The sequence below is a fragment of the Geotrypetes seraphini genome, chromosome 3, assembly GCF_902459505.1.
Source record: "Geotrypetes seraphini chromosome 3, aGeoSer1.1, whole genome shotgun sequence".
NCBI lineage: Eukaryota > Metazoa > Chordata > Amphibia > Gymnophiona > Dermophiidae > Geotrypetes > Geotrypetes seraphini.
In genome coordinates, this window is record NC_047086.1 from 319,089,874 (window position 1) to 319,110,783 (window position 20,910).

Here is a 20,910-nt window from a genome sequence, read left to right on the forward strand (position 1 = left end):
AAAGAGCTATTTTATAAGTTATCCTATGTATTATAGGCAACCAGTGAGCTTCTTGTAGCAAAGGTGTAACATGGTCGAATTTCTTTGAATCAGTAATTATCTTTATAGCTGTATTTTGAATCAATTGAAGTCGACGTATGTCTTTTAAAAAAGCCTCTTTTAATAAAGAATTACAATAGTCTAGCTTTGATATTACTAGAGAATGAACTAGTGTGTTAAGGGAAAATTTGTCAAGGAGGGGGGCGAGTGATCGAATCATCCTCAACCTGTAGAAACAATTTTTGACCAACGCACTGATGTGTGCACGGAACGTGAGTTTGTTATCTATTAAAACTCCCAAAATTTTTGTGGTGTTGGTTTGAATAAGAGGCATATTGTCAATTAAAATTGGATTAATAAGTGGTGATCCTTCTTTCCCTGAGAAGAGTACAGTAGTGGTCTTGTTAATGCTTAGGGATAATTGATTGGTATTTAGCCAGTCATGAATTTTGGCTAACTTTTGATTAATGTCAGATATGTCATGTGAACTTGTAGGGTCAATGGTATGTAAAAGTTGAAAATCATCTGCATAAGCATATACTGTGAATCCAATTGATTGACAAAGGGTTAAAAGAGGGGCCAAATAAATGTTGAAGAGTAAAGGAGACAATATAGATCCTTGCGGGATTCCGTGGTTTGTTTGATATGGTTTAGAGAGAGAATTTTTGAAGTGCACTGTGAAAAATCTGTCTTTGAAATATGCATGAAACCATTCAAGTACTTGGTCACTTAGACCAATAGAAGAGAGACGTTAGAGAACAGCTTTTGTGATGACCTCATAGAAAGGTTTTGTTTGGACATCTCTGCCATGCTGATTGTACTGTATTGTGGGTATATGAACAAATACTCCATTGCCAGCTCCGTTTTTGCAAGATGAGGTTAGAAGTCAGTGTATTCGGTCATGGAATTGTCTTTATCTGATTGTTAAAATTAATAAACAAGCATAAATTTTCAGAAAGATGTGTTTAATTATGAACCATGTAAAATTTTAGTACAAGGGTTCCCAAACTTTTGCAAACAGTATACCCTTAGTACCACAAGCAGCTAAAGGTTTTACTGAGAGAACTGGAGGGAGTAGAGATGAATTGTGATTAATCTATATAGATGGTTTTTTTTTCTCTTGTTTTACAGGGAGCAGCATATGTGGAATTTGATGTGCAACTCTCAAAGGATCTTGTTCCTTTAATATATCATGACTTAACTTGTTGTATTTCAATGAAAAAGGTATAGTGAATATTAAGTTTGAAATGTTGTCATTTCTTTGCTTGCTGAAAAAAATTTAAGAACTTAAGAATTGCCATACTGGGACAGACCGAAGGTCCATGAAGCCCAGTATCCTGTTTCCAACAGTGGCCAACCGAGGTCACAGGGTATCTGCAAGTTCCCAAGAAGTAAACCAGATTTTATGCTGCTTATCCTAGGAATTATTCTATTTTCTTTATTTACTAGTCAGGTTTATGCAATATAGTACAGGTTCAATTAAATGGGCCCATTATGTGACAGGTTTATAGGTTTCTTTCAGATTTGTGGTGAACCAGTATATAGTCAAGACTTATTTCATCTCTGGATCACTTTCCTTTTGCAATTTGTAGGCTAATGTACAAAAGCATTGATTTTCCTGATGCCTCATTTGATTTTCACTGCTTTCCAGCTCTCTTCTTCTGTTAGACTTTACAAGAACTGAAGGAAAATGACATAATATATGTCAAGATCATGTGTCAAGTTCACAAATTTTAAAAATTCTTTACCATATATCCTATTTTTTGCTCCATAAGATGCACCCACCTGTAGAGGAGGAAAAACCAAGAAAAAAAATTCTGAACCAAATGGTGTGCCCTGTACCCTTCCCCCCCTCTGGTGGTCTAGCAGTAGGCTGGGACAGGGTACAGGGCACTTCTAATGGTAGGCACGTCTAGTGGCAGCCAGCCAGCTTCCAGCCCCCAGCCAGCCAGCTCCAGCCAACCCCAAGCTAGCTCCCAGCCCCCAGCCAGTGCCAAACCACCCCAAGCCAGCCAGCCAGCCTCCAGCCAACCCTAAGCCAGTCCCAAAGCAGCCAACCCACCCCAAGCCAGCCAGCCCCCAATCAACCCCGTCAGCAAGCCCGAAGGCAAAGGCAGGCGTGACGCGCACCCTCCCCCCCCCTGTACTTTTTTTTTGCCATCCTGGCGGTCCAATGCACTTTCTGCGCTCTTGCCTCTTCCCGTGCTCTTTTCCGGCAGCTTCAGCAGCACAGCGGTGCACGAGGCACGCTTGCACTTTTTGCGTGCCTGCTTGGTCCCGCATTGCACTCTGAATGGCTGCCTGTCAGTTCTCGTCCTGCAGCCATTCAACAGGCAGCCATTCGGAGTGCAGTGAGGGACCAAACAGGCACACAAAAAGCGCGCGCCTGCCTTGTGCACCACTGTGCCGCTGACACTGCTGGAAGAGAGCAGGGAAGCTGAGTCATGAGCACGGAAAGCACACTGGACCACCGGGATTGCAAAAAAAGATATGGGTTTTGTTTTGGGGGGTTTTACATTCGCTCCTTAAGACACACCCTTATTTCCACCCTTTTTGGGGGGTGGAAAAAGTGTGTCTTATGGAGCGAAAAATACTGTACATACTAAAATACCCCTTTTACTAAAATGTGATAGCGGTTATTAGTGCAGAGAGCTGCGCTGAATGCTCCGTATTGCTCCCGACTTTCATAGAGTTCCTGTGAGCATCAGGAGCAGCACGGAGCATTCAGCGTAGTTCCCTGTGCTAATAAACGCTATCGCAGTTTAGTAAAAGGTGGGGGAAAGTTAGCAATTTTTTTTCTAGTGTTTGTAGGGTGTTCTTTGTATTGTTTTTGGGTTCTATTAATGGGCATTATCCTGCGACTCATTTGCATGTCACCTGGCACGCTTTTGGATCCTGACTACATTGAAAACTAATTGAGATCCTTTTGAGTACAGTTTTATTTTAAATAAATATTTATAATTTATGCAAATGTCTTGTATATTAATTGCAGAAACATGATGCTGAGTCATTAGAATTGTTTGAAATCCCAGTTAAAGAACTTACTTATAATCAGCTGCAGTTACTAAAAGTAAGTAGACATCCCCTATTGCTTTTTTTTCTGTGCTGAGTGTGGTAGTGTAACTGAATGATTCAGGGGGTGAAGATTTGGCTGTTTTAAAGACTTCCCAAACACTTATTTACATGCACAAGCCCACAGCTTTATTTTTGCAGATGGGTGAAAGAAAGGTTTACAGATGTCAGGGATTTTTGGGAATGTCCCTGACTGCTCATGCAGCAAATGTGATCCTAATATCATACTAGTGAAAACTCTGACCAGTCATGTATTTGGGTGATCTTCCCTCCTCACCACTGGAAATTAGTAAGCATATTAGGGGAGGATGATTTTAAGGCCCTCAAGTCCAAATATCCTCTGCCAATAAAGGGAAAAAGGATGAACAGGGGGAGGTATGGAAGGGGGGAAGGAATGGAACTAGTTGAAAATTAGAGTGAGGAGAATGATCAAGGGAGGGTGAAGAAGAGGAGGAAAGTGCTTTGGGAGGAAGAGGGAGAAAAAAAGGAGGAGAGAGGAATGAATATGATGGGGGAACTTCCAGAATTTTGTTGGAGGTCACAAATGTTGCTGAAAGCCATTGTTAACTGGTGTTTTGTGTGCTCAACCTTCTAAGAAGCTCCAGCAAAATTCAGGAGACTTGAAGGGCTGTAGTAGAGAGAGGTAAGACCAAACAAAATCAAAAGATAATACACTGCTGTAGGTGAGAAGGACACAGACGAAGAAAGAAACTGAACCAAAAACTAGAAGAGAGAGGAGAAAGCAAGAAAATATACATCAGAAAGAGGGAGAGAAAGAGACTGAAAACAAAAAAGGAATGGTGACAGAACTGGAACACAGAATAAGAAAAAACAAAGAGAAGCTGAGCCAGAAAACAAAGCCAGAGATGACAAAGGTTGGCAAATTTTCAGTTTCAGGGGTGGGGAGAACTCTTAGGCTCTGATTCTGCAAAGTGCGCTCTGATTTTAGGCAGCTGTAGGCATCCTACAGCTGTCTAATCAGCCAATTGGGATGCACGTTTTTTTTTTTTAAATGCTCCCCAGGCAGGCCGCCTATATTGAAGGTGCCTCCGGAAGCCTAGGGAGGCCTGCAAGACTGCCTAAGCTCGCCTAAGGGCCTTAGGCGAACCTAGATGGCCCTACGAGTCTCCCTAGTAGAGGAAGAGATGCTTACATTGTGCCCAACCCCTCCTGCCGGAGGACGTCCCCCTCGGACCCCCCCACACAAACGCCCCCCCCCCGCGCTAAAACCCCTCAATGATCCCCCCTAACCTCCCCCCCCACAACTAACCTCTAATTGGCCGGACGGATGGGTCTTGCTGCTGTTCAGCCGACAGGCCTGCCTCATCGAAATGAGGTGAGCCCGCCCCTTCCTGGCCCATTCCCGCTAAGCCTAAGGCCTGATTGGTCCAGGCTCCTAGAGCCTGGGCCAATCAGGCCTTAGGCTTAGCGGGGAAGGGGCGGACCCGCCTCATTCCAACGAGGCAGGCCTGCCGGCTGGATGGCAGCAAGACCCGGCCGGCCAACAATTAAGAGGTTAGTTTGGGGAAGTTAGGGGGGTCATCGGGGGGTGAAAGCACGGCGGGGGGGGGAGGGCGTTAGCATGGGGTGGTCCGGAGGGGGGGTGTCCTCAGGCAGGAGGGGATTGGGCACCCTCCTGCCAGTGATCGGGGGTGTCGGGTGGGTGGCGTTCCGGCAGGAGGGGTTGGGCACCCTCCTGCCAGCAATCGGGGGTGGGTGGGGGACAGGCAGCTGCGGCTGCTATATCTATCGCAGCAGAGAAATCTCTTGCCGTGATAAGTGTAGCGGCCGCGTCTACTCTAACCCAATTCTTTAACTGGACGCCGGTTACAGAATCGGGGTAAATGTGTATATGCTTGGACTCAATCCATACTCATGTGTCCTGCATTCATCACCTATGCAGAGTGAGAAAAGCTGAATTGGATTTATGTTTTCTTATTGCACTTACCTTTTCTTTGCAGAAGCTATATGCTAGACCCATTAGTTTAATTGTTTCCAAATAACATTTTGTGCCACAAGACCTTGCATATTTTGAGACAAGATGTCTAGATAGTAACATAATACATTGTGGTAGATAAATGATAAGGCCCATCCAGTCTACCCAGAAAGGTGTTTGGTGTTAAACCTGCTGCACAGAGCTTATCTTTCCCATGCCTTTCTTCAGGAGGTTCCTTTAGATCCTCAGTAATCCTAGAGCAGTGGTCTCAAACTCAAACCCTTTGCAGGGCCACATTTTGGATTTGTAGGTACTTGGAGGGCCTCAGAAAAAAAATGTCTGATTAAAGAAATGACAATTTTGCATGAGGTAAAACTCTTTATAGTTTATAAATCTTACCTTTTGGCTAAGTCTTAATAATAATATTGTATTTTATAGCTAGAGACATATGATCAAGAAACTGTTTTATTTTACTTTTGTGATTATGATAAACATACCGAGGGCCTCAAAATAGTACCTGGTGGGCTGTGAGTTTGAAACCACTGTCCTAGAGGCTTCAACCTCAAAATGTACAGTAATGGCTTCATTTATACTCTTACTAGGAGCCAAGCAAAATAGGAAGGAAGCATACTGGACCTATTGAACACTGTATTCAAATAGGACATTAGGATGTTTGCCTGTAAATGAAAATTTCCTGCACATTATGATCATTTGCCACACCTCTCTTGCATCCATTATAGTTGACAAAAACTTTCAACCAGTATTCCTTAACATCCTTCTGCCTTAATGTAGTTTGCTTCCTTTATAAGGGTGTCTTTACTATCCAGCTTGTCTTTAAAGGCTTATTTGAATTTGTCATTTCTTTTAATTATGCAATTCCCTGTATTTTTTTGTTTCTTTTTAAATGCTTTTTGTTAGTGACCCAGGCTGGTGTGTCAAATTTCATATTGCTTAGATAAAAATTTAGGCATCAGATGTATATATTTTACTATAAGTTGTAAAGCTGTGTAGTTCTAGAGAAATGATGCATTCATTATTCTGTCTTTATAAGAATTAGCAATATATGTCTAATTTCAAAATACTAAATTTAACATAGGTAATAATATTCTTTTGATATTTTTGTAAAAGAACATATATACAAGGTTTTTGTTTGTACATTTTGTCTAAAACACTTATTTTGCAAATTGTCTTGTATTTTATAGCTGACTCATGCGACTGCACTGAAGTTAAAAGACCATCCTCGTACGTAATGATCTGAAGGCCGAATTTTATAATTGTCTGTAAAGCTTGTTTGCTGCGATAGTACTGTATTGCTTATTCATGAAAGAGCAGTAGTTTGGGACTCGCTCTGATCACATGACTGAGAGTCAAGAAGACCTAGCTTTAGTTTTCAGTTCATAATTCTATCAACCAAAGGTTTTTATTCAACAGTCTTTAATGAAAAATGATTAGTTTTCTTTATGAAAAAGTAGGTAGTGGCTGCATATATTTACAATACATTCATTGAGGAGGGAATGAGTATGTGTGTATGATATTTAGATTAAGGCATTGTAGAAAACCAGATTTTAATTGTTATACTGAAGTAATTTCTGTTAAGTATATTTGCAAATGTGTTATAGCTGGTGTCCGTGGGCCTTAGCTTTATTGAAATTGATTCATTAAGATTGAACTGCCTTTATGAAGAAGTTCACCTCGTCATCTCCATTTGACATGGAGGATGAGGGCAAAGGTTTTTCTACTGATGAGAATGTAAATGGTCATTCACCGTGCATAGCTACCACAAAGAAAGAAAAAGGATCAATGTTCCACGAACAAAATCATGAAAATGCAAAGAGGAACACAAGTCTCTAGATGTCCTGGATAAATAGTTTATTCAAAACAAATACAGTACTTTAAAACCAGGGTAAAAGCAACCTCAAGGTGAATTAGGTACAAGTTATGTCACTGATGAAGGTATATGCTCACAAGTGAGTCTCGGACCCTTGTTGTGAGACCATCAGTGATACAACTTGTACCTAATTCACCTTGAGGTTGCTTTTACCCTAGTTTTAAAGAATAAACTGTTTATCCTGGACATCCAGAGACTTGCTCCTCTTTGCGTTTTCATATCATGATTCTGTGCTTAGCTATAACATAATCTAATTCAAATACTTTGAATGCAATCTACATTTTTAAGTTTGATGAGAAACTGTGACAGCACAACAAAGGAGAATTTTTGATGGCTTATGATACCAAGGATGGATATGAAAAAAAAAATCCAAAACTTCATCCATGGTGACTATAGGCAGGGATCAGAACATGCTATTCAGAGAAATTTTTTTATATTTTTTCAAATTTCAGTGTCTGTTACAGAAGATGAGGCTTCTCCATCTGATCACTGCCCATTTCCCTCTCTTCAAACTGTAAGTATATGTCAACTTGTAAAACATCACACTAGCGTAATTTTTCCAAAAGCAGTTTTTTCTACCTGATGAAATATTAAATCTGTATTAAGGAGAATGTATGTGTTTCCCTTAATGTAAATGTTTCCTCGGGCCTTTAATTTCTCATCACTTGAGAAATTATCATTTTATTGTTTTGGTATTTCCTGCTAAGATAAATCCTATAACTACTGCTAATTTTTTAAGATAGAAACCAAGTGCTTCTTAAAAAATACCCAGTTAGTAGCTCAGAAAATAACAAATCTGAACAGCAGACTGTTGGCATTTTTATCAAGTGAAGATCTTGGAAAATTTAAGGCTGTTTCAATTTTCAACTGTGGTAAAGCATATATTGTATTGAACAGCCTGTACCATTAAATATGGACAGATGAAGATAAGCAGTCCTCCCATATGGATAATGTCATCTGACAGTCCTAAGATCAGAGCAGTAACCAAGTGTCCAAAGCTTTCTGCCATGCTTTACTGCAGCATGACATATACCATGGCAGTTAGGCAGAATCTCTGTCCCTCTTACATGGAGCTCAGTAGTCTTGTTTTTTTCACATAGTGACAAATGTTCTGATGTGCAGTACAAAATAGATATAGATATGTGTAGAGGCCGAACAAATTTTGTGTTCACTGCTGAAAGTGGCCCCAACCCCTTTTTTTTGTTGTTGTTGTTGTTGTTGCCCAGTTTTGATTTCAGCTGAAAGGCTATGGCCATGTGTTTTATCCTTTCTCTCCTTCCCTCTCTCTCCCCCCTCTGTTCCGAGCAGGAGTTGCCTATCTCCCCTGCCCACCTATAGGTGCTCCTTCAGGCCTGTCCCTGATAATTAGGGCTGGAATGATCCCCAGTTGCTCTTGCCCATGCTGGCTTTGCTCTAAAAATGTCTGGCATCTAATGGTAATCTTACGAGACTGCTGCAAGAGGTCACAGCAGACATTTTGAGAGTAGAGCTGAAATGGGCAAGAATGACTGGGGATCACTCCTGCTCTGAATTAATCTAGACCAGTGTTTCTCAACCTTTTCAAGCCAAGTACCCCCTAAGCTTAACAAATACCAACCAAGTATCCCTGCCCAAGTTCCACCCCGGTCTGTACAAACTCTGCCATTGACCCACCCAAACTCTACCCCTGACTCCATCCCCACAATAATAGTACTAATTATAATGCAATTTCTTCCATCCATTTTTCATATACACACAATATAATCTTAATACATAACGGTAACCACAAAAAAAAAAAACACAAAGCACAATGTATGCAGAGAAAATGTTAATTATCATTTATATTTGGGGGGTTTTCAGACAAATATAGTACAAAGTATAGACTTCAGATATAAATTCTCAAAATTGACATTTTTACGGATGGAAATAGGGAGGAAGGATGACAAATTTTGTGGTTTGAAAAATAAGTCTGAATGGATATATATATGTATTTTCTGTTTAAAATATGTATAATATACTAAAATTAGAGGAAAATTTTATAATTATTCTAATGGAAATGATTGGTTTGGGTGGGGGGAAGGTATTAATCTGTATGAATCTTGTGAAATTTAAGTGATGTCTATAGTGTAAAATGATTAATTTATTCTGTTTTCCACTTATTGAATGTCATTTAAAAATGAATAAAGAATAAAAAAAAAAAAGAAAATAAAATCATTTTTCCTACCTTTTGTCTAGTGATTTCATGAGTCTCTGGTTGCAGTTCCTTCTGACTGTGTATCCAATATTTCTTTTTTCCTTTCTGCCTCCTACATGCTTCCTTTCCTCCAATCCTCATTCCATTCCCCAACCAACATCTCTCTTTCTCTCTACGAGTCCAACTTTTCTTCCTCTCTCCTCCATCCCTATTGGCAACAAGTCTCCCGCTCTCTCTCACTGTCCACCTGTCTTGAGAGATCCAAGCATCTCTCCCTCCCCCTCTACTGCTACATTCAACATTTCTCCCTCTCTCATCCCCCAGATCATGTGCAGCATTTTTCACCACTGCCCACCAGCCCCATGCCCATTTCTCCTATCACCCCTCTCCAACACATGCCACATCTCTCCATTCATTACTATGTCCAACATTCCTCCCCCTTGCATCCCCCCAACATTTCTCCCCCATTGCATCCCCTTCAATCTGTTCCTCTGTTCCCTCTCCACCACCATATTCAACATTTCATCCTTCTTTCCCCATGCCTCTACCTCTTTCCACTTTCTCTCTATGCCCAATTTTCCTTTTTCTTCCATTCCCTGTCACTCACACACTGATGCCCAACAATTCTCCCTTTCTATTCCCTCCCTCCTGTCCCAAGTTTGTGTCCCCTTCTGTGTCCCATGTTCATGCCCCTACCCTTCCTTCTATGTTCAGTTCGTGCCCCCTCCCCTTTGCTGCCTTCCAGCCTTTAACCCAAAATTAAGTTCCATTGCCCACACATCCCTTTCCTCTCTCCCCAGAAGCCAACCGCGCCAAAGCCTGCCTACCCCCCTGAAGCTGCCGATTCTTCCCTGCCACGCTCCATCCATCCCCTCCCCCACTGCTACCGCCACTGGAAGCGCTCCATCCATCCTGAAGCCGCCAATTCCTCCCTGCCACTAAACGTGCTCCATCCATCCTCTGCCACAACTCCGGGCAGGGACAGGCCAAGCACGTGCAGCGATTGTATGTGGCCAGCCCACAACCTTCCCCCCCCCTTCCCCTCGACATCAATTCTGACATTGGAGAAAAGGTTCCGGGACAGTCAAGCAGCAATTGGCTGGCCTGGAACCTTCTCTCTGATGTCAAAATTGGCATCGGGGAAAGGCTTGCGGGCCGGCCGCATGCAGTCGCTGCACACGCCTTGCCCGTCCGTGCCCGGAGTTGCGGTGGTGGGAATGGATGGAACATGTTGGGTGGCGGCGGAGGGGGGTGTTGGAGCGCCTCGGGTGGCAGAGAGGCATCAGCGGCGAAGGCAGCTTCAGCAGGGGAGGGGAGGAGCAGGTAGGAAGAGATCCTGGGTGGCTGAGAAACACTGCTCTAGACCACCAGGGATTGTAAGGTAGTCTTGTGGTTTTTGTGGGGGGGGGTTTTTGGGGGGAGGGTACTATTCTTTGTATTCTTTTTTTTTTCTGTGTGTGTAGTAGCTGTTATGGTAAATAGAAAGCTTTAAATAAGTGTTTTTGATAGAAAACTTTAACAGGAATGTAAATTTGAGATGATGGCCTCTCCTTGGAGATGACAGTTTTTAAGGAGTTTATTAGCTGTCACTCCAAATGTGGCACAAAGTCAGCCTAGCAAAGGCACCGAGGCTTTTGATGAAAACCATGTCTAAATTAATCCTCACGACAGCTCTGTGGCAAGTTAAAAGCATACTTGAGCTGCTGCTAGATAGGAGAAGTACTGCTTGTCATGGGAGGAGGGAAAGGGAAGGGAGAAGGGGTACTTCTGGACAGGGGAAAGGGAGAAGGGGTACTGCTGAACAGGGGGAGAGGAAGAGGTGCTGCTGTATAGGGAAAGGGAGGGAGAAAAGGTGCTGCTGGTCCTGGCAGAAGGGGAGGGAAAGGAAAGATGCTACACACTGGAGGGGAGGGTGAGATGGTGGATGGAGAGAGAGCATATTAGCTGTGAGTGGGCTTGGGGGAGGGAAGGAAAGAAGTAAAATTATTACAGAAGGAGTGAGAGTGATGAGAGAGGGAGAAATGGACATGGGGTGGAGGAAAGGGAGAAATGGTGCATGGGGAGAGAACATGGGTTTGGGAGTGGGAAGGAAGGATGTCGCTTGAGGGAAGAGGCAAGGAGAAAGAGAAAGTGTGGAGGAGGCAGAAAGGGTTGGACTCATGGAGAAGGCGAGATGGATGGGGAGGGCAGAAAGGGAAGGAGAAATGTCACACTTGGGGGGGGAAGTGGGAGAAGGCAGAGAGTGAAACGTCGGACTCATGGAGGGAGAGAGAGAGAGAGATGTTGGTTAGGGGAGGGAAGAAGGACCCAGAGGGGAAGCATGCAGGAGGAAGAGAGAAAAAAATGTTAGACTGGTGGAAAGGAGGGAGAAATGTTGGACTGGGAGGGGGCCAGAAAGAAGGAAGGGAAGGGAGATGGACTGCAGGGGGCAGAAGGAGGAAGGGAAAAAGAAATGTTACACTGGGGGGGGAGGAAAGATGACTAATGGAAGGGAGAGATATCATACCAGGGAATGGAAGGGAAAGAGGGGAGTGTGGTAGTGCTATAGAAATAATAATACAGTATTAGTAGTAGTAGAGAGAGATGCCAGATTATGGGAAGGAAAGGAGAGAGATGCCAGACTGGGAAGGGGGAAAAGGAAGGAGAGAGATGGGCCACTGGGAGGGGAGGGAAGGAGAGAGATGTCAGACCATGGAAATAGGGAGGGAAGGAGAGAGAGATAGGAAGGGAAGGGAAGATATGGAAAAGTAGATTTTGAGAATAAAGCAGACAAATTGAAAAATTGAATGTTAACTTAATGCCAAAGATGGATGCAAGGCAGAAAGTGAAGACTGAGAGAAAAACAGTCAATGGATAAGAAGGTACTGGAAACATAGTTAAAAGCACAGAAAAATAAAGTCACCAGACAACAAAAGTAGGGAAAATTTATTTTATTTTCAATTGAAATGTGTCAGTTTTGAGAATTTATATCTGCTGTATATATTGTGTGTATATGAAAAATGAATGGAAAAAATTGCATTACAATTAGTAAAAGGGGCAGGATCTAAGGATGGAGCTTGGGAGGTCTTTGGTTGGGAGTACTCAGTTGAAATTGTTAGACTTCTCTGCTGGCATGCTCTACTGGCATTTCAGGGCCTATCTGGAGGGCCTCTGCGCATGCGTGGATGTCAACTTGATGATGTTACACATGCACGTGATGTCATCACGATGACATCCGGGCATTTCTGGGTACCTCGAGCCCTGGCCACTACCTTTAGTGTGCCCCGGCTTGAAAAAGTTTGAGAGACATTGGTTTAGAGAATCATGTTTTCAGCAGATAGGCACTGGAAATGTAGGCTAGAGTTTCCAATGCCTACATTTTCGGTGCCTGTCTTTGACATGAATCGCACCTACGTAGGCACTTTATGGTGCTTAATGGCACTTCTTGTGTTAGCCACACTTATAGTGGCATTAGACGCTGGTAGGTGCCTCCGAAGGTGCAATTCTGATGCCAATAGCTGCTTTGAATTTTCACTTAAGTTGCGTTTCAAACAGCGTTTCCCTCTTAACCTAGACACTGGTAGGGTGCCTACTGGTGCCCAAGTTAAAGTGCTGTTTATAGAATTTGCTCCTTGTTTTTCCCCATTAGCCCATGTCTCTGTTTAATAAGCTGCAATATATTTAATGCAGTTTATTACCTTTGTTTTAGCACAAATATTTGTACACTAAAATTGTCAAAGGTTTGAGTGCACAAAATTTTTGCTAAAAGAATAGTTGGTTTTAGTACTTTTGCTGCAAATAGCTTGCATATTGAATTGTTTTTATTGTAGGAATATGTATTAAAAGTAGTACCCTTTTTAAAATTCTATATAGTGCTGGAACCTTCAGCCACTGAGGTAAAGTAAAGTTGATCTTCCAATTTATTTTATTGGGACATCAATTACAAGTTTAAAAATTGAGCTAGGAAGACCTAATATCCCCTAATTATGGGGACATCTGGAGATGGGATTCACAATTTGGGGGTTTGGATTGGGTCCAGGCCCCTACACCCTCAACTTACCATATCCCACCACCTAATAACTCACCTTCACCCAAATAACTTTTAACCAAACTCTACCTATCCACTTAGTTGCCTTAGGGATTTTGGTAGGTTAAGCTTACATCAGTTGGGGAGGGGGGTATAGTTAGATGGGGAGTGAAGGTGAGGTTAACGTAAAATTGTGTATGAGGCTCTCCGGTCCTGGGAGAGATATCTTATTTATACTTCTTTTTTTTTTTTAAAGCGGATTCTTTTCCCTTCACAGGTATTGGAAGCTCTGCCTGAAGATGTTGGCTTTAATATTGAAATTAAATGGATTTGTCATCAAAAAGTAAGATTCAGTTTTTATTTCTCTCTTGATCTGCTGTGTAGTTCAACTGCCAAATAAATCTGACTCTGTGAGTTGCAAGGAAAAGATGTCGAAACATACAGCAGTAGATGATCCAAAGTAAACTTTATTTAGTCAGCAGAATAGACTCGACACTGACAGTGTTTCGGCAGTTCTGCCTTTGTCAAGAGTCTAATCTCTCAACACAAGATGTATGTTAGTTCTGGACTTGCAATTCACATTTGTTGATCTTGAAAACATTGAAGAGAGAAAATCCACTAGCAACAGTGCATACTGCAGTTTCGCAAGTCCTTCACTAAATAAAGTTTGCTTTGGATCGTCCACTGCTGTATGTTTTTGACCTCTTTTCCTCCCGACTCTTGTGTCTGGATTGCTCTCCACGTTGTAGAGGCCTTACTGGCTATTTTCTCCTGTGAGATAGTCACCATGAAAAACAACAGTAAATTGTTGAACCAATTTAAATTACTATATTTTATTCAAAACTTTTTTCTCTCTTTGGAATTAATATTTTTTTTACATTGGACCCAATATTCAAAATGGTTTAACGAGACATGAGAGACTCCTTCCCATTTAAATCCCACCGAGCTGGCCATCTGCCAGTATTCAGTGGTGTTACCGAGTTATGTGCTGCTGAATATTGCCTGTGAGAGCCCAGGTAGAATCTGGGCAGTGGATGGCAGTCCAGGGGAGGAGTCATGAGTTACATGGTACAAGCAATTATTCAGTCCCAGTGTCCGCATAGCTAAGTAACTAGATATGATTCCAAACTTTGGTCAGGTAGTTATGCAGATAGTGGCACTAAATATTGGCCTGCACCTACATAACTTCAGTTAGCAGCCAGAATATTCCTCAGTTCTCCCCTCTTTCTCCTAAACACAAGCATGAGCCCTTCTGCTTCCCTGACTCCCTTTGAGCATTGCTCCATTCCCAAATGACCTCCTTTAGCCATACTACTACTACTAACCATTCAGTTGTCTAACCCTTAGGTACTCTGTAGGCCAGTCATCACCATGCTTCCCTGTTTTCCACAGCTTCTTTCAATTGCTTGATGATCATTCCTGTGTCATTTTTGATGGTATCTAGCCAATGGTCCTTTGGTCTCCTCTGCTTCCTTTTACCACTAACCATTCTGAGTAGCACCTCCTTTTTTAGTGAATTTGCCCTCCTCACATGTCCAAAATAGGACAGTTTCTGTCTGAAAATCTTACCTTCCAACTCCCCCCTTAAGTTCTCAGGTCTACTTTGTATGGCATCCATTTTGAACCCTGGGCAGGAGCAAGTAGGTATCACTCCTGCCCATTCTGTGAAGGGGTTACCTTCAAAAGTTAATCATAAGGAAAAAGTAGAGAATTACAGGCCAGTAAGTCTGACTTCTGTGGTAAGCAAATTAATGGAAATGCTTTTAAAAAAGAGAATGATGAAGTTTCTGGAATCCGATGAATTACAGGACTGGCGGCAACAGGGATTCAATAGAGGCAGGTCTTGTCAGACAAATCTGATCAATTTCTTTGACTGGGTGACCAAATAATTGGATAGAGGGAGTGCACTAGATGTGGTGTATTTAGATTTTAGCAAAGACTTTGACAGTGTTCCACACAGACGTCTAATAAATAAACTGCATGCCCTTGGGATGGGCCACAACGTGACAGGCTAGGTCAATAATTGGTTGAGTGGAAGACAAGAGGGGTAGTGATCAATAGAGATCACTCTTAGGAAAGAGATGGTACCAGTGGTGTTTCTCAAGGTTCTGTTTTTGGGCTTATTCTTTTTATCATTTTTATAAGCGATATTGCTGAAGGGCTGTCGGTAAGATTTGCCTCTCTGCAGATGATACCAAAATCTGCAATAGAGTACCGTATTTTCGCGGATATAACGCGCACCATTGTAAAACGCGCACAGGGGTATAGCGCGCAGAAATCACGATGATATGTACAAAAACTTTTCTATACCGCGCTCAGGCATATAACGCGCATGCTGCCCGACTCTCCTCTGGCCACCCCGACTCTCCTTTCGCTCTCCCCGACTCTCCTTTCGCCCTCCCCGACTCTCATCTGGTTGCCCCGACTCACCCTGACTTTCGGTGCACTGCCCCGACTCTCCTCTGGTTGCCCCGACTCACCCTGACTTTCGGTGCACTGCCCCGACTCTCCTCTGGTTGCCCCGACTCACCGTTCACCCGCCCTGACTTTCGGTGCACTGCCCCGCCTCTCCGTGCCTGTCCCCCTTGAAGTCCTGTCCCCCCTTGAAGGTCTGCCTGTCCCCCCTTGAAGGTCTGCCTGTCCCCCCTTGAAGTCCTGTCCCCCTTGAAGGTCTGCCTGTCCCCCTTGAAGATCTGCCTGTCCCCCCTTGAAGTCCTGTCCCCATCCTGAAAGCCTGATGCCCCCCCTCGACGTCCGATTCTTCTCCCCCCTCGGCAGGACCACTCGCACCCCCACCCCGAAGGACCGCCGACTCCCCGACAATATTGGGCCAGGAGGGAGCCCAAATCCTCCTGGCCACGGCGACCCCCTAACCCCACCCCGCACTACATTACGGGCAGGAGGGATCCCAGGCCCTCCTGCCCTCGACGCAAACCCCCTCCCCCCAACGACCGCCCCCCCCAAGAACCTCCGCCCGTCCCCCAGCCGACCCGCGACCCCCCTGGCCGACCCCCACGACACCCCCACCCGCCTTCCCCGTACTTTGTGTAGTTGGGCCAGAAGGGAGCCCAAACCCTCCTGGCCACGGCGACCCCCTAACCCCACCCCGCACTACATTACGGGCAGGAGGGATCCCAGGCCCTCCTGCCCTCGACGCAAACCCCCCTCCCTCCAACGACCGCCCCCCCCCAAGAACCTCCGACCGACCCGCGACCCCCCTGGCCGACCCCCCCACCCCCCTTCCCCGTACCTTTGGAAGTTGGCCGGACAGACGGGAGCCAAACCCGCCTGTCCGGCAGGCAGCCAACGAAGGAATGAGGCCGGATTGGCCCATCCGTCCTAAAGCTCCGCCTACTGGTGGGGCCTAAGGCGCGTGGGCCAATTAGAATAGGCCCTGGAGCCTTAGGTCCCACCTGGGGGCGCGGCCTGAGACACATGGTCGGGTTTGGCCCATGTGCCTCAGGCCGCGCCCCCAGGTGGGACCTAAGGCTCCAGGGCCTATTCTGATTGGCCCACGCGCCTTAGGCCCCACCAGTAGGCAGAGCTTTAGGACGGATGGGCCAATCCGGCCTCATTCCTTCGTTGGCTGCCTGCCGGACAGGCGGGTTTGGCTCCCGTCTGTCCGGCCAACTTCCAAAGGTACGGGGAAGGGGGGTGGGGGGGTCGGCCAGGGGGGTCGCGGGTCGGTCGGAGGTTCTTGGGGGGGGCGGTCGTTGGAGGGAGGGGGGTTTGCGTCGAGGGCAGGAGGGCCTGGGATCCCTCCTGCCCGTAATGTAGTGCGGGGTGGGGTTAGGGGGTCGCCGTGGCCAGGAGGGTTTGGGCTCCCTTCTGGCCCAACTACACAAAGTACGGGGAAGGCGGGTGGGGGTGTCGTGGGGGTCGGCCAGGGGGGTCGCGGGTCGGCTGGGGGACGGGCGGAGGTTCTTGGGGGGGGGCGGTCGTTGGGGGGGGGGGGTTTGCGTCGAGGGCAGGAGGGCCTGGGATCCCTCCTGCCCGTAATGTAGTGCGGGGTGGGGTTAGGGGGTCGCCGTGGCCAGGAGGGTTTGGGCTCCCTCCTGGCCCGATATTGTTGGGGAGTCGGTGGTCCTTCGGGGTGAGGGTGCGAGTGGTCCTGCCGGGGGGGGGGGATGTATCGGACGTCGGGGAGTCGGCCGGGCAAGAGGGCTTGGGCTCCCTCTTGCTCCGATCGTGGATGCGGGTGGGAGCGCGTGCGAGCGGTCGTTCGGGGTGGGGGTGCGAGCGGTCCTGCTGGGGGGGTGAATCGGGCGTCGGGCGGGGTGGGAACTATGTTTAAAAACTTTTGTATACCGCGCTCAGGCATATAACGCGCGAGGGGTATGCGCGGTACGTAAAATCACGTATAACGCGCGCGTTATATCCGCGAAAATACGGTAGATACCCTGGATGGTGTGAATAACATGAAGAAAGACCTAGTGAAGCTTGAGGAATGGTATGAAATTTGGCAGCTAAAATTTAATGCTAAGAAATGCAAGGTCATGTATTTGGGCTGCAAAAACCCAAAGGAACGGTACAGTTTAGAGGGTGAAGAACTTATGTGGATGACAGAAGAGCGAGACTTGGGTGTGATTGTATGTGATGATCTTAAGATGGCTAAACAGGTTGAAAAGGTGATAGCGAAAGCTAGAAGAATGCTAGGGTGCATAGGAAGAGCTTTGGCCGGTAGGCAAAAGGAGGTATTGATGCCTGTGTATAAGACTCTGGTGAGACCTCATTTATAATATTGTGTACAATTCTGGAGACTGCACCTTCAAAAAAATATAAAAAGGATGGAGTCAGTCCAGAGGAAGGCTGTTAAAATGGTGCGTGTTCGTCATAAGATCTCAATATGTATACTTTGGAGGAAAGGTGGGTGAGGGGAGATATGATAGACATTTTAAATACCTACATGGCGTAAATGTACATGAACACACACACTATAATGGGAGTATCAATTAATTATATCTAATTCTTTAAAAAATTTTCTAAACCTTCTACAAAATAAGAATTATTAATATTCAATATTCTTTAATTCTAAATATTTTTCATATAAATATATAACAATCAGTGTACAATACAAACATATAAGCACAGGATACCACTTCATCACATGGAAAATCATCAAAATACTCCTTACTTACTTACTTAAAAAACAGTCAGTTCATCAAAATAAAGGAGTACTTATCTTCTAGAATTGTCGTATCATCCTGGGCTCAGCTGCAGATTCTAAAGTGTTCAGTGCTCCCAAACGAAATCACAGGTGAAAAAATCCATCCAAAAACTTCCACTTTAAAAAAACCACTGTTCAAGTTCATCAATCCAACAATCCATGTTCATCAATCCAAACACTCAATACAATTCAAAATATCAAATATCACAAACTTCCTCAGCACAGTATGTAGTCTCCAGTAGTTGTTTGACACCATACGTGTTTCCCTTCCAGCTTTCTCAAGAGGAAGATATGTGCAACACTCTAAAAAAAAATCCACATATCAATATACATTCAAACTCTTATCAACAATGTTAAATATTATAACATATCTTTTAACACTTACATCCTTTTCAAACAGCATACAGCCTCACATTGGAACAGAATCCCGTACAGGACTTCATGGGGGCACAACCGTTACCAAACGCTCTCAAAGCAGTAAACTACACACCCACACTTCATTCCTTAAATCACATAATCACCATTGACGTATTTTAAACTGATTGGCTACCCAACCACTAGCATCCCAAAGGCCTCTCGACTGCTTTATTTTACCCCCTCGGGGTCACCGTATCCCAAGTGAAAAGAAATCTCTGTTCACGATTCACTAATTGAAATATTACCTCCGTGGGTAGCGTGAAATTGCCTCAGCACTACAAATTTTAAATCAGACTCCTGATGATGTTTAGCCAACCAATGCTCTACCAATGGTGCTTCCTCCTTCCCATTTGAAGCTCCATTGGTAGAGCATTGGTTGACTAAACATCATCAGGAGTCTGATTTAAAATTTGTAGTGCTGAGGCGATTTCAGAGAAGAGGAATGTCTCTGGTGGAATCTATATAATCCTGCACCTGGGAAGTGGACTTATCAAGGGTCATGTACCATATTGAAATCTCCACCCATCATAATGGGTATACTAGAAAACTGGTTCAAAGCATGAAACAAAGTAGCATAAAAGGTCTTCTCATATGTATTTGGAGCATAGATATTACAGAGCAATAGAGATTGTCCATTTAGAATGACATGCCAATACAAACCTACCTGACAGGTCTGTCCATACCTCCTTCACTGCTACATCTAAATTTTTCCTAAACAATCAATACTCCAGCCTTCCGATGTACTGCTGCTGCTCCTACCGCCCAGCCCACCCACCATCTAGTGAATTTCTCATGTTCAGCTGAGGTCAGGTACATCCTGTAGATTAGAAAAACAAGTTCAGCTTTATGCTGATTTAGAGTCTGTAATATCTTTTGCCTCTTAACCGTAGATGTCACTCCATTAACATTCCAAGAAATCAGTTTAACCATCTGTCATCCTGAGGAAACAGAAAATAACAGAATGAACCACTGATCCATGAAAACCAGGTGAAGCCATCCCAGTCTACAGTCCCACCCAGATCTATCCACTCAAGGGCATAACAAAACCAAAAAGCAATGGGTTTGTCTGAGAGACAATGAGCCTTGGAGATATAGTCCCTGTCACCCCCACCAGAAAGGAAGCAAGGAGAAAGATGAAAAAAGAAAATTTACTGAGAAGAGAAAAAACACAATCAAGAAATGGAGAACCAGAAAAAAAACAAGAAACCCCACTCCCTCCCCCCCCCCCGTCATATACCTCCTCCCACTGCCCCAAATGCACTTACAAAACATGTCCCTGAGGACAAACTAGGGCAGCCCAAAACCACTTGTACCCCCTCCATAATGCAACATGACATTTCTAACTAGTGAAAGATTCCAGTTACATAGAGTAATAGTAGAAATTAAATCCTTAAATCATAATATATACCCTTGTATATAATAAAGCGTGAGATCAAAATGAAAGCAAACAGCAATATTGCAAAACTCACAGCAATCTCTAACCACTTGGCAGCTCAATATCCATCCCAAACTGTCTACCCTGTGTATTAAACAAGAGAGCCAAAATCTGTTATACCCCAAATGAAACAAGCACACTCCAAAATCCCTATCCCAATCAACCAGCACCTACCCCGAACCATCCAGCTGCCCTCCCGTTAGCCAACAGTGTTAATCAAATCTCACACCCCTCAGTGAGAGAGTTATTCAGAACCCACACAGCACACAACAAGCAAACCCAACACAACCATCTCATATTCACCATTTCCACATTTGTTTGTCATCTCAGGCAACAGAAAGCCACCCAAGTGGAAAAGTCCTGGCCACATGGGATCCAAACGGCTCTGCCAGCCAGAAAAATTAATATCTAGAGTTAGACAGGGGATGCCCAGAAATCTCAAGAAGAGCATAGTTGACCCTCCTGCTGAGTAGGGACCTCCATACGAAGACCCTCATCAAAAAGAGTTCATATGATGGTACGGTGATCCCAGAAAAGGTTCTTTGCAGCACATGTTCCATAGTTCCCACCTGCAAACTGTAACACAAATGCTGGGTCTAGGTACCCTACATATGAGTAAGATGAGCATAGAGTGCAGTCAGCTCAAGCCTATCCAATTCAGGAGAGCATCCCAAGACTCAATCCAACAGAAACAAGTAGGCTAACTAGATGCTCCCAAACAGGCTAGAAACAGACCTGGGCACTAAACCCTGGCGCAAGAGGTGACAAAATTAAAAA

The 20,910-nt window shown here is 44.4% G+C and overlaps 1 protein-coding gene across 1 annotated transcript in view; it reads left to right on the forward strand.

Moving 5' to 3' along the window:
* The window catches only part of GPCPD1 (glycerophosphocholine phosphodiesterase 1), a 234,105-nt gene that overhangs the window by 171,776 nt on the left and 41,419 nt on the right, over positions 1 to 20,910 (forward strand). The window contains 5 exon segments of the mRNA XM_033936285.1: positions 1,171 to 1,263; positions 3,032 to 3,109; positions 6,250 to 6,289; positions 7,388 to 7,449; positions 13,392 to 13,457. Of these exon segments, the coding sequence (XP_033792176.1) occupies positions 1,171 to 1,263; positions 3,032 to 3,109; positions 6,250 to 6,289; positions 7,388 to 7,449; positions 13,392 to 13,457 (339 nt within the window).